Genomic DNA, 17093 nt, shown 5'->3' on the forward strand with positions numbered 1-17093 from the left:
ATTTATTTATTTATTTATTTATTTATTTATTTGAGAGAGAGAGAGAGAGAGTGGGAATACCAGAGCCTCTAATCACTGCAAACAAAGTCCAGACACATGTGCCACCTTGTGCATCTGGCTTACATGGATAATGGGGAATTGAACCTGGGTCCTTAGGCATCACAGGCAAGTGTCTTAACCACTAAGCAATCTCTCCAGCCCCTGAAAATATTTTTTAAACAAGAAATGCTCTTCAGTTTTTCTTCTCACATTTTAGTTGCTACAATTTTTATGATCAGTATTACACACTGTTGATAAGAAATGTTTATTTTTTCCCTTCTCACATTTCCATAGAGAATAGGAATTTTCAGACTTCAAAAAGATGTGTCCAGGCTTTTGACAGTGTAATACATTAATATCTACAAAATTTATGCTGGAGAAATCACAGTTCAGTTCCCCCCACCACCACCCAGAAAAAATCTCCTATTTTAAGTAAGTTTGTAACTTTGTGTTGGGTAGCATTCACAGCTGTCCTCAGCTGCTTATGGCCACACAATGCTCTCATGCTATGGGTTAGACACATCTGATAGTCTATCTAGCAGTTACTTTAGCAAAGCAATCAGCTCTTCTGGCTTTCTACCTTTAACGGATGTGTACATGTGTGCATGTATTTGTGACTGCATGCATGTGTTTGTGTGTGCATGTGGATGTCACAGGTCAAGGTCAAGTGTCTTCCTCAGTTGCTTTCTACCTCATTTTTTGAGGAACCTGGAACTCACCAATTTGGCTAGACTAGAGGGCCCACAAGCTACAGGAATCCTCCTGTCTCCACCACCCCTCATCAAAGCTGGGATTATACAACCACATACACTACTGTGCTCAGTTTTTACATGGGTGCTGGGGATCCAAAAACATAGGTTCTTGCTTGTATGGTAAGCACTGTACTGACTGACCCATCGCCCTTAGGCCTTCTTTTCTAACCTTTGTCCAATGGTCTAGCTGCCTGAAGGGGTTCTATAACAATTTTTAGATCCTGGGAACATATTTGAATCTGACTCTTTAACTCATTGTTGGCTGTGACTTGGTACCCCTGTATCCTCTTCCTACTTCCTGAGTCCTTGATTTAAGGCACAAAGGAACATAGACACACTGCTCTCAGAGTCATGTGGGCTCCAGGTGGCCCCAGTAGCCTGGATGCAAATTTGCCTTGGATGGAATCACTGGCAGGCACTTCCTCTGTAAATTTGGCCCTGGCTCCTTTCCATTCTCCCCTTCCCTCCATCTGTGCTCTGCCCTGCCATATCTTTGAGGAGGAAATTTGCATCATGCAGTAGGTGGAGGGCTCTTAGGGACTGCTCCATTAGGCCATGGACTGTCCAGCTGCACCCCAGCTGCTCCTGGCCATGACTCTTTCCCTGCTGTGGTTCTCAGTTTTCCCTACATCACAGCCTGTAAGTATTGGGGTGAGGATCCTGGGGAAGCTCTGCAGAGGCCTCAGACTGTGAAACCACAGAATGTGGGATGAAAGGAAGGTAAAAGGGGCTGCAGGAAGGAGTCTAGTTTGTTATAGGACAGCCAAGGATCCATTCTTCTGTCCAGGGTATGGAAACATCTTCCATTTCTTTAGCAGAGACTCTCTAAGATTCAATAACACCTGACACATTTTGAATAAACGTTCCTGGAGAAGTGCTAGCATGGAGGATGGGACAGAATCAGAAGAAAGTAGCAGAGCCAGGATTTGTATTTCTTTTAATGTTTTGCCCAAGAAGCTATGAATGTTTATATATTCTAAATCTATCCCTATCTCCAAATCTAAATCTGTATCTCTGTATCTAAATATACATCTTTACCAATATTTTTTGTTTGTGTGCATGTGGTGTGTATGTGAGGTGTGTGGTGTGTGGTGTGTGTGCCCTTGTGGGAAGCCCATGCTCTTGCCTGCAGAAGTAATATGGGGTGTCCCACTTCATTCATCTCCTTTATTTGAGCCAGAGTCTCTTACTAATCTCAGAGCTTGCTGGTTTTTTTTCCTGTTGTTGTTGTTTCTGTTTATTTTTTCAAGCTCAGATGATACTCAGGTCTCTGTTTCCCAAACAGGACTGGGGTTACAGGCTCACATAGTCATGCCCAGCTGTTTATGTGGGTCATGGACATATAACTCAGTGGTCTCTATTGCCTCCTCAGGCTCTCATGCTTGTATAAGAAGTGTTCTTAACCACAGAGCAATCTTTCTAGCCAAGCAATATCTTAATCTATTTGCATCTTATTCATATCTATGTATTTATCTGATTTATGTGTTTTATTTATCATTTATTCTAATTTAATGAAATTGATCTGCTGTGCTGTTTGGGCTGTTCCTAAACTGCTGAGCTCAATCAATTCTCCCGCCTCAATGCTGGGATTATAAGTATGAGCTACATTGTCTAGCTTTCACCTGGCTTTATTTACTTATGTTTTTGGAGTTTGTTGTTGTTTTAGTTTTAGTTTTGAAACAGGGTCTCACCCTGTAGCCCAGGCTGGCTTCAAACTCACCATTTAATCCAGACATCCTCAAACTCAGGAGATCTTCCTGCCTCAGCATCCTAAGTGCTATGATTACTGGTATGTCCTATGACCTTTGCACACTCAAGGCAGGAAGAAGTGGTTAGTTTAGGGGAACCCAATACTCAGGAAAGAGGCTGCCTCTACTCATTCATGTCAGATCCTATAGAAGGAATAAGGTCCTCAAGTCCCTGGGCCCAGCCAGTTCTGCCTAGCCTCCCTGTTGGAGCTCTGGACTCAGCCATTTCAATTAGCTGAGGCCCAGAGACAAGTAAATTCAGGAAGGAGCAAGGCAAAGCATGTTGACACCTGTCTGGTCTGTCTGGTTCCTGGTGTCAGGTGTGACTGTAGCCCTGGCAGGGTCCCTGGGATTGTGTCTCCCCTAGGCAGAGCCCGCTCTCCCCTTCTGATACATGCACTTGATTTCTGGCATAAATAAGACTGTCCAAGAGACAAAGTTGTTCCAGAGTAGTCAGGCTGGCACCGAGGTCCTCCTAGGAGGAACTTGGGGACAACCTCTCCTCAAAAGTGACTTCTCTGTACCCTGTTCCAGGAACACCATCAGGTTGGAGGAGAGTCTTGGCAGCAACTGGACCAAATAAATGGAGCAAGAGGTGAGTGGATGGACATGGGGAGGAAGTGGGAGGTGGAATAAGGTGAAAAGGGGGCACAGCAAGAATGAACCGAGAAAGGACAGGTTCTGGGCAGGCCAGAGAAGTCCCTACACTAGTTCTTGAGTTGTGAGGCCCAGAGAAACATGTCCATCTTTGGGAGCCTAGTCTATGCAACAGGGGCTGCGAGGATGACATGAAGCCCTTCATCTGCAGGCTAGGGTGGGAGTTGTTGCTGTCATGTGTCCCATGTGCACTAGTCTGTGGGAAGGGGCATCTCCATGTCTCTATAAATAAAGTGAGTATGCAAAGCAAAGGGGGACTGTCATGGGCCTTGCAGCTGCTCCTCTTCAGCTATCCTTCTGTTCCTATAGAGTCAGTCTTCGTTTCCTGCTATGTACATCTGGAATTTTCAAACAGGACCTGGCCAAAGGCACTCTTCAGGAACCTTACTCTCCCAGCTGCCTCTGCTGTCTCTCCCCCAAGAAATCTGACTGGCCTCAGCCTTACAACAGGTAGTAGTTATATGGAAAAGGAGATCAAGAGTAAACAGAGGCACACTGCTTCCCAGTCCACCAGCCAGCTTGAATGAGATGTTGCTAGTTCTCCCTACTTCTTGACAGCTTCTCTCTCCCTAGACCAGCACTTTCCTCATTTCCTGACCAGACAATCCTCTCCTTTCCTGCCCCATTCTTCTTAAGCAGAAGACCCAAGGGGCAGAAAGACTACTAGAGACTTTTCCAGCTTCAATACCTTGCCCAGCCAATACCAAAAACAACTCTGCTTCTCTGAGAAAATCCTGATAATTGGGTGTGACTCACCCCTTGGGATTTGTGGATGGGTGTCAGCCAAACCCAAGGCCTCTTAGGCACCAGATAGCTGCTGGTCCTGCTGCCTAACGTTTTCAGCCTGCTCCCCTTTGTACTACTTTTGTCTCTGTCACACAGAGTAGTGTCAACCATCAGGAGTATAGTTTCTAGTACCTGTCTGGCTACCAGTGGAATGCCAAGGTCACCTTCCTGCCACCACTATGACACAGATGGAGATTCTTGTGGCTATCTAGAACTCCACCATTTTGTTCCTGGCCACAACCAGTTACTGCCACCTGGTGAGAAGAGTTGGAAACTTGGAAACTAGAGCCCTCAAGTAAAAGAAACACTTTCTATGGTTTTTGTAATTTTTTTTTTTTTCTCAGAACCTTTGTGTCTGCCAGCTGGTCCAAACCTAGCTAAACCTCCTGCTTGCATAAAAGTCAGCTGTTAGAGCAGGTCACTGTACCTGGGCTTGTGACTTGAGTAGTGACACTAATGAAAGGGGTTCTGGAAACATATGGACAAGGAGAGGAACTTGGGACTTCTGGAGCTGCTTCAGCAGCCCCAAGTTCCCAGGAAAGGGAAAGTTGTGGGTCAAAATGCTTTTTTCATGGATCTGAATAGTAGGGTCTGCCAGGCTAGAGTGTAACACCCACACTCAGATGGCACACAGGGACAAGAAGAAAGCTAGGTGGGGAGGGCTGTGGAGGAAGAGGCTTCGGAAGATAGTTGCTTAAGTGCCAAAGAGCCTTGAGGCTCTTCCCCAGAACCTGTCTCCTGCTTCCCCATAGTCCCTGCAAACCTAACCCTAGGCTCCCAGCTGCAGATGCCTGATGACATGCTGAACCTCACTCTCCTCATGAGCCAGGAGGTCACCAAATTGAGCTGGCTATAAAGGCACCCAGGGAACCACAAACCCAAATTCCTGTAGCCAGGGAGATGGGTGGCCCTGATCTTCAGCCAGGGGCAGGCTGGCCTTAGCATCACCCAAATATCCCACTACTGGACAGGTAGCCCTCATCTTTTGTCCTTCTTCTCCTCTTCTTCCTCCTCCTCCCCCCCCTCCTCCTCTTCTTTCTCCTTCTCCTTCTTCTTCTCTCTCTCCCTCTCTCGCTCTCTCTCCCTCTCTCTGTCTCTCTGTCTCTCTGTCATCCAACTTGCCTCAAACTCTCAGCAATCCTCATGCCTCAGCCTCCCAAATGCTTGGATTACATTTATGAACTACTATGCCTGGCTCCTCTTTCTTTTTCTTTCGCTTTTCTTTCTCCCCCCTCTGTTCTCTGCTTCTTTTCTCCTCTCCAATTCTCCCTTTCCTTCTTTTCCTTTTTTCTTTCACCTCTTCCTTACACTTTTCATTTTCTCAAGCAAAGGCTGAGAACCATTAAAATATGGAATCGTTCTTTAAAATAGCCAGTTGTTTCCACTGTGGTCTGGAGATTTCTGAGGCCCATACAGGGTTTCCTTTAGTCTTACTATAGGAAGATAAAAAACTAGAAGTTGCCATTTGCCTGTTTCTGAGGAGTTGGCGCTGGCATCCAGTGGTAGGATGATTGAGTGAAGAGCAGCCTGCTTTTCTTTAGACATTAAGGAGACTATGCTTGGGCTGGGTACAGCTCTCAGCTGGCAGAGTGCTTTCCTAGCATGCAGGAGGTTGTGGGTTTAATCCCCAGCCCCACATAAATGGGTATAGTGACACACCCGTTATAACTCTAGAAGTCAAGGGGTGAAAGCAGGATAATTAGAAGTGCAAGGTTATCCTCTGCTACATACGAAGTTTGGGGCTACATGAGACCCTGTCTCAAAAGTAAAAAGACTGAAAAGATGTAAAACAATGTAACTATTCTTATTATGTTATTGTGCTATTGCTTATAAAATATTTCTGCTAAAAGAAATTGATAATATGAGGAATGCTGAAAATATGCTCTAAATTTCAGCTAAGAAAAGACTAGTTTACTTGTACAGATGCTAAATGACATGGGGTGGCATAAGGAGGGCACACACTGTAGGAGAAGAGGCTCACCTTGGAGTTCATGAGCACCAGCTAAAATGGGAGGTTCAAGCACCTCTTCTGCACATTCTTCTGCCTAAAATTTCTCCATGGGGCAGAAAAATGTCTTCCAAAATGTTATCCTGGGACCTTTCTTGCTGGGTTAAGTTCTGGGTGTTTAGCAGGGGAGGAGAGGGTAGGCAGCAGGAGGGCTTGGGCTGTAGTCTAGGAAGCCATGAAGATCTGGCATACAAGTGGCCTAGCGGGAGCTCCCAGGTGCAGCCAGTATGTTTCTGCAGGTGAGTACATGAGCATCTTTGAGGCCCAGGGATTCAAGTGGGAGCTGCACCAGGTGGTACAGATGCCGTTGAGGGAGAAAGAAGTGGCTCAGTTTCCAGACCAGCTGTCCATCTCCTGTGCTATCTCCCGTGGCTTCCAGCTGAGCTGCTGTGTTCCCAGAACAGGCCTGATCTACACTGCTGCCTGGAGTCCCAGGGGTGGCAGCCACAGTAAGAGTTGGTTGGGGGTGAATGGGCAGGGTTGGTTTATTCCAGGCAGGTAGTCTTCAGTTCATAGGAAATACAGGCTACATCTCTGGCTGGGAGTTGGGGGTCCAAGTCCAATATTGTGTCCACTCTATCAGAACAATTCCAGTTCTATTGATACAATGCAACTACACGAGGAGGTAACTTTTGCTAAGATGCTTCCATCTGCACACTCCCACTTAAGTCCGCCAGTAAAATCAATGAAATTAGTTTGATAATACTCCCCATTTCATAAATAAGGAACTGTAGAATGTAAATCCTGGAGCTTGAGACCCTCTGATGCCTTTTGGCAAAACCTATGTTCTGCCCTTAGTAGCTGGATACCACTGGGCTCTTCTCCCATTGCTTCATTCTTATCTGAAATTACTAGATACTGCTTTCTTTTGTTTTAGTGTGTGAATGTGTGTATGCAAGTTCACATTTGTGTGGATACATGGTTTGCAGCCTGTGCATAAAAGTCAGAGGTTGATATGATGGATCTTCCCTTTATTTTTGGGTGTTTTTTTTGAGGCAGGGTTTCTTACTTGAACCCAGAGCTTGCCAGTTTGGCTAGCCAGTTTGCCCTAGGGAATCCCCTGTCTTTACCTCTTAACCATTAGGATGATAAGCAGCCTCCATGCCTAGCCAGCATTTCTATGGGTCCTCATATTTGCATAGTGAACGCTTTATTCACTATGCCATTTCACCACCACCCAACTACTCCCCAAACCTGACTCCTATGAGACACTTAACCAGTATGTATGGGCCTGCTGGGTTCTCATTTGCTCCAGTCAGTAATGGGTCACTTTCTTTATATCTTACCTTCAGCCTCCTTGCACAACACGTCAGACTTTCAATGCGTTGTACAGGCTGTTCAGCACTGCCCCACAGTTGATACCATGTACATTTGTATCCTGCAAAGTCAGGACTTGGCTCCTCTCATGGCTCCTGTCTCCATCACCATCAATCAGGGTATGTGGTGCTTGGGGTCCCAGTGGGCTAATCCCTCAATGGCTCTTGGAGCCTTGGAGCATGGGCCTCTTCCTTGATGTTCCTCTGTCACAGGCCACTGAGGCAAGTGCCAAGGCCAACACAGGTTTCTGCCCAACACAGGCTGTGGCTGGATCATAGCTACTTAATCTTCTCTTATCACCTTTCTTCAGACGGAGACACCTCCTGCCCTGAGAATGTCTCGGAGGTTGCCTGGAATGTCACCAAAGCTGACCGCATGACACAGGCCCCATGTTCCATGAATAAAAAGGATGTGGTAAAGAGATATTGTGGGTCTGACCGGGCTTGGGGGACCATCGAAAGCAACTGCACAGAGGCAAGGATCCTGAATTTGTTTTATAAAACCCAGGTAAAGATTCTACCCCCATGCCTCTTCTATGGGCTGTACATCCTTCCTTCCCTCCCTCCTTCCCTCAGAACGCAGGTTTAGGAACCTTTCCCTAGTCCAGCCCACTGTTCTTCAGCTTCTCACACCTGGAGCCTTAACAGAGCCAGGAAGGAGGCATGGGGCCTTCAGAGACCTCCAGAGGTTGGGATGCTATTTAGCATTGCTTGTCTCAAGTCAGTTTCACCCAATGTCTGTCCTCCCACCTGTCCATGCACTCCTTGTTCTGCACCTGCCCTTGTGATAGGGTATGGAATGGAGTAAGTTTCTGGGAAGGAGACGATGGTCTCTTCTTGGTGAGGAGTCTCCTACTACCTTGCCCTTTTTCCTCTGTCTTGTCTGTTAGCTGCTGCTGGCAGGCCATGGCAAGCCTGCCAATGAGGTGCCACAGATCCTGAAGCAGCTGCATAGGCAGGTGGAGGTTACCAACACCCCCTCTGGCTTACAGAAACTGCTGCATACAGTGACATTACTGGCTGAAGTTGTAGAAAAGACTAGAACACAGCTTGACCACAGTGCCCTGAAGGTAAGATCTCAGAGCCATACTGGGGAACTTGGTGGAGGCTTTTTCCCTATGGACACTTTTGGCCATTTGACATCATGAGCCTAGAGCTCAGGTGATTGCTCCTGGACCCTCTCTGCTCTTAGACCCAAGTCTCCAAAGCCACAGAGTGTGGAGGTCTAATGCTGGAAATGCTAGAAGACAGGAAGAGGTGTGGAGCCATAAGTACAGAGACATGCATTGGCACACAGCATTCTGAATAACACACACACACACACACACACACACACTCACTCACATCATGTCCAAATGGATATAGTCCAAAGCAGGACCCTTACTGAACAAACCTGAATCAATAACAATAGGCATTGACTCCACATACCCTTCCTGTCTGTGACTATACAGCAAATATGGTAGCACAGGCCTCATGTGGCCCTTAACTTCCCTAATACTGGCCACCATTCCTAGCTTTGCAGAACTAGAGGGGTGAAGGAATTGGAGAAGAGCCCTCTTAGGACCTGGATGGCCCAAAGGGATGGAAGAGGAATACTCATCAGGCAGAGGGCCTGGGTATGGATCAGGAGATCACATATCTGAGATGTCTCAGGGAGTTAGCTGAACCTCATTCATCTCATCCAGAAAGTCTGCTTTACAGACTTGCTTGTCATCCTGTCCCCTTTTCTTTCTAGGCTTGAACTAGGAAGGGAAGGGGTGGGGTCTATAGGTCCCAGTGCCCTGGCACTGTGAGTTTGGACAGATCACACTCCTTTCTCTGTTGGGTGCTGCAGGATTTCCTGATAACCACAGACAAGATCCTGGACATGAACGGCAGCTCTTTGTGGACCCTGGCCCAAGCTCAGAAGCCCTCGATGATCTCAGATTTTCTGCAGGCTGTGGAGATTTTGGTACATAGCCTGAGCCAACAACATCAACCCTTCTCCTTCAACTCATCCAATGTGCAGCTGCAAAGCCAGCTCTTCCAATCTACATCCACACTTACTCCTAGCTACCAAATGTCTTTCTCCACATGGCCCCTCCTGGAGGCACAGATTTCATGGCACTCATTGGCCCCACTGGTTGACAGTGGAATCAACATCAGTATTAGCAGCCTGGTGCTACAAAAACTGGACCGCATTCTGCCTCCAAACTATGAACAAAGGCTGCTAGGAAGTGCCCAATATACCACTCCTGGTCCAATCCTTGTCATCTCCATCATTGCAGGTGGTCAGACCTTCACCCAGGCAGAGGTCATCATAGACTTTGCGGACATGAATGGAACCATGCACTGTGTTTTTTGGAGTTACAGTCTCTTCCAGGGCCAGGGGGGGTGGTCAAATGAAGGGTGTCAGGCACAAACGACCAGTACCGGCCCTACCACTCGGTGCATCTGCCAGCATCTTACTGCCTTCTCCATCCTCATGTCCCAACACACCATTCCAGAGAATCTTGTCCTGGAGTTGCTGAGCCAGGTGGGCCTAGGAGCTTCCATACTGGCACTGCTTGTGTGCCTGGGCATGTACAGGCTGGTATGGAGAGCTGTGGTACGGAACAAAGTTGCCTTCTTTCGCCATGCTGCCCTGTTTAACATGGTGGTCTGCTTATTGGCTGCAGATACCTGTTTCCTAGGAGCCCCACTCCTTCCTCCCAACTATCACAGCCCACTCTGCCTGGCTGCTACCTTCCTGGGTCACTTTTTCTACCTGGCTACTTTCTTCTGGATGTTGGCACAAGCCTTGGTGTTGGCCCACCAGTTGCTTTTTGTCTTCCATCAACTTTCCAAGCACATAGTTCTCTCCCTGATGGTAATCATGGGCTACCTGTGCCCACTGGGGTTTGCAGGTGTCACCCTGGGCCTCTACCTGCCTCAGGAGCAATACCTGAGGGAGAAGACATGCTGGTTGAATGGACATGAAGTATCACTATACACCTTCAGTGGGCCAGTGTTGATCATCGTGGGTGTGAATGGGCTGGTACTAGTCATTGCTGTGCTGAAGTTGCTGAGACCTTCATTGTCAGAAGGGCCCCCAGTGGAGAAACGACAAGCTTTTATTGGGGTACTCAAGGCCCTTCTTGTTCTCACACCTGTCTTTGGCCTCACCTGGGGATTAGGCGTGGCCACTCTGTTAGAGCAATTCTCCACAGTCTCTCAATACCTCTTCACCATTCTCAATAGCCTCCAGGTAGGTTGCAGGGGGGTGACTATGCCCCCTGGTATCTTAGATGGTCCCAAGCACTAGGTTCAGAAATTTTAGAATGCTTATGCATAGATCTCAGTTCCTCTACTGGGTAACTTTGAATAGTTATATAACTTCTCAGAGTTTTGTTTTGTTTTGTTTTAGTATCTTATTTGTTTTATTTATTTGAGAAAGAAAGTCAGAGTGACAGTGAGAGAGAGAGAGAATGAATGGGCACACCAGGGCTTTCAGCCACTGCAAATGAACTCCAGATGCATGTACCACCTTGTGTATCTGGCTTACATGGGTACTGGGGAATCAAACCTGGATCCTTAGGCTTTGTGGGCAAGTGCCTTAACCACTAACCCATCCCTCCAGCCCTGGTTTTCTTATATATGTAAAATCATATCTGTTCTTGTCAGAGAAGTCAAGAACCTGTCAATACCCAATCTTTGGATATCCCCTTTGTAACCTTAACAATAAGAAAGGCACCTGAAATGGAACCAATGCACCAGTGGTGCCAATGTGCAGGAAGACTATGCAGCATCAGGGTGATGTGGATTTGACACTGAAAGGAGAGGGAACAAGATGATTTGATTCCCTCATCCTTGACCAGCTAATCCGTACCCCTCTTCTTAGGGTGTCTTCATCTTAGTGTTTGGTTGCCTCACAGACAAGAAGGTGAGTCTGCCCAGTTAACCCCCCATCTTCCTGGTACCCTGGAAGCTGGGATGTGCGGTCATAATGGGGGCATTTACCTTCCTGCAGGTACGAGAGGCTTTACGGAAACGCTTCAGCCACACAAAGCCCTCAGGCTCTGCCATATCCCTGGTGAGTTGCTGGCTTCAAAGAGCCTCAGCTGTCTATGAGAGCAGGCTGGCCTTCCCCAGCAAAGAGAGGCACAACGAGGAGTGGAGACATGATGGGAGAGTGGAGATTTTTACAGTGAGCAGCTTTCAAGTTCAAGTTCTCCAGCCCTGAGAGAGCAACCAGTATAGTCAGAATAGGGTTTCCATGTTCCTAATGACCACCAGGATGTCTGGTGACATTCATGGACCTGGTTTCTCCCATCTAAAATTCTGTCTCTGGTAGCATTTGGAGAGAAAAAACAGAGTGGAGTTTCATATAGCTGAAAGTTCCTGGGATTAATGTTGCCCAGGATAGGAACAGGTAAGAATGACAAAACAGAGACACTTTTTTCACAGGAAGGTTGACTAATAATGATCATCTCTTTTTAAGGCCACAAATGAAACCTACATCTCAGAACATAGCAAAGGAAGAGGTGAAAATGCCAGGTGAGAATTAGCTTCTAGAAAGCAGTGTGGACATGGAGTATGGTTGTAACAAAGGACCTCTGACCAAATCCTCTTCCCACCTCCTTGCTAGGGATTAACCTAAAATTTTGCTTCCTCTCCCCACCCCCTTGCTAGGGATTAACCTAGGACTTTACTAACCAACACCTCCCTTTTTTTAGAAATTTTGAGACAGACTCTTGATAAGCTTTACTAAGGCTAGCCTTGAACTCACTGTATATCTAGCCTAGACAGGCAATGAATTTGCCTCAGCTTCCTGAGTACTAGAATTACAGGCGTGTGTTACCATGTGTTGCTCTGGCCAGAGTGTGGTCATTCCCAAGTAGGCCTCAGAGAGCAAGGGCACAACATCAACAAATATACACACTATTCAAAATAGAAAGTCTTTTTCACAATTTTTAAATTCTTCTGAACAACCCTTGCCTTAGCTAGGGCACTAGTACATTCCTGTAATCCCTGCCCAAAGGAGGCTGAAGCAGGAAGATTGAGAGTTCAAGCCTTGCCGGGCTACATAGCAAAACCCTATCCAAACAAACAAACAAACAAAAAACTTTAAAAAAAAAAAAAAAAAAGAAAGCTAACCAATGTTTTCTTTGAATGAATTGCCATAATATTATGGGCTTAGTATACAGAAGCAAAAGCAAATGTATATAGGGCCAGTGTCATGTCCTCAGTCCTGAACCTCAGGGTGAGCTTATTTTTACAGGAAAGATGGCACTTCAGGGTAAAACATAGGAACCAATGTTCCCACAGGAAGATGAGGATGTGTGCAGAAATCTAGATGAGTTCACAGGCCAATAGATACTCTGAACCATTCTCCCCTTCCAGAACTCACACCTCAAGAAAGGCTTCTATTTACATTAGTCATGTTCATTCCTCTTGAAGCTTACCCAACCCCACCCTTAAAATATCCAAGCAAGTATAGCATTAAAAACTAGCTAAAGCCACTCAATGACCAAATGTCTATAACAATAATCAACAAATATCAAAGTTCAAAAGAATTTCAAGTCAAACTGTGCCAGGCAGTTAGTTTTTCAGTAATCAACAATACATGTTACAGATACAATGGATATAAGGTAGCTTTATTTTAGCTACTCAGTAATTTCTTTTCTGATTATTTTTTTTTTGGTAGTTATGAAGAAAGGATGACTAACTGACATAAACTTCTGATCTTCTAAACACTGAAGATGAAGGGCAGAACTTTGTTGCTTTTCAAGGTTTAGGAAAAGTGAAGTCCTTTCCATTAACCTTTAAAATAACTATGTTACATATATTTATAAACAAAGGCACATCATTAAAAATTTAAAGTGATGGGTTGGAGGGACACAGTTCAAGTGCTTGCCTATGAAGCCAAAGGACCCAGGTTCAATTCCCCAGGACCCATGTAAGCCAAATGCACAAGGTGGCACATGCACCTGGAGTTTGTTTTTAGTGGCTGAAGGCATTGGTGCTACCATTCTCTCTCCTCTTTCTCCCTCTCACTCTCTCTCTCCCTCTCTCTCTTTCTGTCTGCCTGTTTTTTTCTCTCTCTCTCTCTCTCAAATAAATAAATAAAAATTTAAAAGTATTTAAAGTAAGGAAACAATAACATTGACAAGCAAGATGCAAGGAGAAAGATTACAACTACTGGAATTTAAAGGGGACAAAATCAAGCTAAAGCAAGATACAGGCAAGTAAGATTTAAGAAAAGGGGACAAACACCAAGATATGTGGCTGAATTAATAGAACACAAAATACATAATGACAGGCTTTCAAGAAAAAAAAAATCAATGAAAATTTTTTAATGAGTCAATCTTTCAAAATTATACAATCTATCAATATTTTTAATAAAATTGGATGGGAACATTTTCTGTTAAAATAAAAATGGATATGCTGACACATGTTAAAGAAAAGTTTTTTCCTTACAAATACTGCATTTTCATTTAATGATTTGTGTCCATATTCAAATGCTTGAGAAATTAGCCTAAGTGTTTCTATAAATTGATAGAATCATACTTTCTAATAGAACAGATTAATTTATCAGGGCTGTTGTGTGGTAATTTGAATATATGTCCCCCATAAATTCAAGTCTTAAAACTAAACTGGCTAGAGGAGGCATCAATGGGGGAAGATCCTAAAGTCCCACTGTAAGGTAGGGTGTCATTGGGGGTTGGATCTGAATTTCAGCCCAAAGGTATGCAGAGAGGTTTGAGCTCTGGGGTACTGCTTGATGCAAGAATTTTGTATTTTTGCTTTTGTTGGTGTTTTTTTCTGGATGATATTTTTCTCTCTGTGCTTGGATTTATGAATGGGAAATAGATTCTTCCACCATTTGATGGAACTTCCCCTGGATCTGTAAGCTTGAAATAAATTCCTTCCTTCCATGCACTGTGTCTTGTTGGATATTCATCCCAGGAACATGAGGATGTCTACTAACATGCTGCGATAGGCCTGCCTGAGCTATGTATTAAAAACCTGTCTCACAAAAATCAAGAACTGGAGAGGTAGCTCAGTAGAGTGCTTGCTTGATACACCCAAGGATCTAGATTTGATCCCCAGACTGAAGATTCAGTAATAGATACATACATACATACATACATACATACATACATACATACATACATAATAGCACAGTTCTTGCTGTTACCTCTCTTTTAGAGAATTAACTGAATAATGCTTAAAAGAGGTCTACATTTTTTTTCTTTTATTTTTTTTCAAACTTTTTGTTCATTTTTATTTATTTGAGAGCGACAGACACAGAGAGAAAGACAGATAGAGGGAGAGAGAGAGAATGGGCGCACCAGGGCTCCCAGCCTCTGCAAACGAACTCCAGACGCATGCGCCCCCCTTGTGCATCTGGCTAACGTGGGACCTGGGGAACCGAGCCTCGAACCGGGGTCCTTAGGCTTCACAGGCAAGCGCTTAACTGCTAAGCCATCTCTCCAGCCCTTTTTTTTTTTCAAAATTTTTGTTCATTTTTATTTATTTGAGAGCGACAGACACAGAGAAAAAGACAGATAGAGGGAGAGAGAGAGAATTTTTTTTTCATTTATATCATTAGATTTTAGTATTTGGGTAGAATTTCCTTATATAAGACATACAAATGAGGGGCTGGAGAGATGGCTTAGCTGTTAAGGTGCTTGCCTGCAAAGCCAAAGGACCCAGGTTAAATTCCCCAAGTCCCATGTAAGCCAGATACACAAGGGGGCGCACATATCTGGAGTTCATTTGCAATGGCTGGAGACCCTGGCACGCCCATTCTCTCTCTCTCTCTCCCCATTTCTGTATCTCTCTTTGTTTCTAATAAATAAATAAAAATAAAATATTTTTTAAAAGATAAACAAATGGCCAGGTATGGTGGCTCACACCTTTCCCCTCCTTCTCTCCATTAATCTCTTTTATTTTGATGTCTTTCTTTTCTGTTCTTCCTATTATGAGGGTCTTATGAAGGTATTTCTAGGCACTGTGAGGTCATAGATATCATGACCAATTTCTGTCTGGACAATTGCATTTTAAGCAGTCCTACCCTTCCTTCCACTCTTACATTCTTTCCACCACCTCTTCTGCAATGGACCCTGAGCCTTGGAGGGTGTGATAGAGATGTTTCAGGGCTGAACACCCTTCTGTCACATCTTCTCAGTACTATGGTGCCTTTTGCTTCTCTAACCAAAAGTAAAGGTAGCATTAATATATGGGTATGAATGTTAAATAAAGTGCTTATACGGAAGTTTGGTGGGCATAATATATGCATTTAACCAGACAAGAGCAGATATTATATTTCTAAGGCTCATGACCTCCCCCACCATAGGCCTTTGATTAGGTTTTTAGTATCAGGCATATATTCCTTCCCATAAAGCAGGTCTGCAGTCCAATTAGAGAGCAGTTGGTTCATTTTTTTCTTTTTACCTTTGGGGAGCAATATAAAGTTACCTATTGTGTGAATTTATTTCTAATTTTAAATTTATTTTATTTTTTATATTTTTTTAATAAAAAGGTTGTTTTATCCCCAATCTAAATTCTGCTGAGGGTCTTCTTTGGTAGGGCTGATATTCACTGTGAGGACCAAGAGGCTTCAGTCTTTATGTGGGGGTCGGATATGGTGCCTTAAGCTATTCCCACCCACCCTGAGGCTATTATAATCTTTACTCTGCCCTGTAGACAGCTTCACATTGCTGGGATGAACATCTACACCAGACACAGTTCATGGGAAGAATGGGATTTATTTCGGCTGACAGATCCAAGGGGAAGTTCCATCAATGGTGGAAGAAGCTGACTCCCATTCATAAAGCAAAGGCAGAAAGAGAAACCACCAGCAGCCAGCAAAACCAAAAACCAGCAAGAAAGAATTGCAGCAAGGACCCCAGAGCTCAAACCTCTATGCATACCTTTGGACTGGAATTCAGATCTGCCCCAAAGACAACTTTGGGCCAGACCCCAGGATGCACCCCCACCACCCAAGTGACACTTCTTCCAGCCAGGAGGCTGGAAAACCAAGTTACAAGCTTAAAACACCTGTGCTTAAGGGGAAACATACATTCAAACTTCACTCAACCCTCTTCTGCAATGTTCCCTGAGCCTTGGTGGGCAAGATAAAGACATGATTTAGTGTTGCTTTCTCTGTAGCCTCTGGATCTCTGTGTTGATGAGATTGGAGTGACCACAATGTCTGTTGCCATTTCCTGGGAACTGGTTTTCAGGATAGCCATGAGAGCAGGATTCATCTCACCACTTCCTGTGTAATAACTTCTGGGCCTACGCAGATGAAGTTGAGGTGACCCATCTCATGGTAGGCAGACAGCATTCTCTTCTGGATGTATCCTGGTTCTCCCTGGTATCTGTAAGACAGAACCAATTCTCCAACCAAAATTGATAGCAGTTTGAATTAAAGGGGCTATGCCTATTTATTAGATTTATTGATGTGCATATGCACTCTTGGTTTGTTTGGTTTTGCTTTTCAAAGTAGGGTCTCATTCTAGCCCAGGCTGACCCAGAATTCACTATGTAGTCTCAGAGTGGCCTTGAGCTCACAATGATCTTTCTACTTCTGTCTCCCGAGTCCTGGGATTAAAGTCATGAGCCATTATTCCTGGCTCCATGCTTCTTAAAGAGCACTGGAGGTCCTCTCTGGAACCTATGGGTTTCCTGTCCTAGGGAATCTGGCTTGAATCACACAGCCAAATATGAGTTTTCACCCCACCGAGTGGGTGTCATGTCCAATCCATGAGCATCTGGTGGCTTGTATCAGCTGTGCACCACTATTGCACAACTGCGTACT

At 44.8% G+C, this 17093-nt stretch overlaps 1 protein-coding gene across 1 annotated transcript; it reads left to right on the plus strand.

Moving 5' to 3' along the window:
- The first annotated feature begins 1346 nt into the window (after positions 1 to 1346).
- On the plus strand, positions 1347 to 12996 carry Adgrf3 (adhesion G protein-coupled receptor F3). The gene is given in 14 exon segments (XM_012949932.1): positions 1347 to 1430; positions 3074 to 3134; positions 3506 to 3686; positions 4079 to 4239; positions 4735 to 4953; positions 6230 to 6439; positions 7283 to 7426; positions 7618 to 7814; positions 8197 to 8376; positions 9141 to 10532; positions 11166 to 11207; positions 11295 to 11357; positions 11766 to 11821; positions 12972 to 12996. Coding segments are annotated over 14 exon segments (3015 nt in total).
- The last annotated feature ends 4097 nt before the right edge of the window (positions 12997 to 17093 follow it).

The sequence above is a fragment of the Jaculus jaculus genome, chromosome 5 (assembly GCF_020740685.1).
Source record: "Jaculus jaculus isolate mJacJac1 chromosome 5, mJacJac1.mat.Y.cur, whole genome shotgun sequence".
In the NCBI taxonomy this organism is placed as follows: domain Eukaryota; kingdom Metazoa; phylum Chordata; class Mammalia; order Rodentia; family Dipodidae; genus Jaculus; species Jaculus jaculus.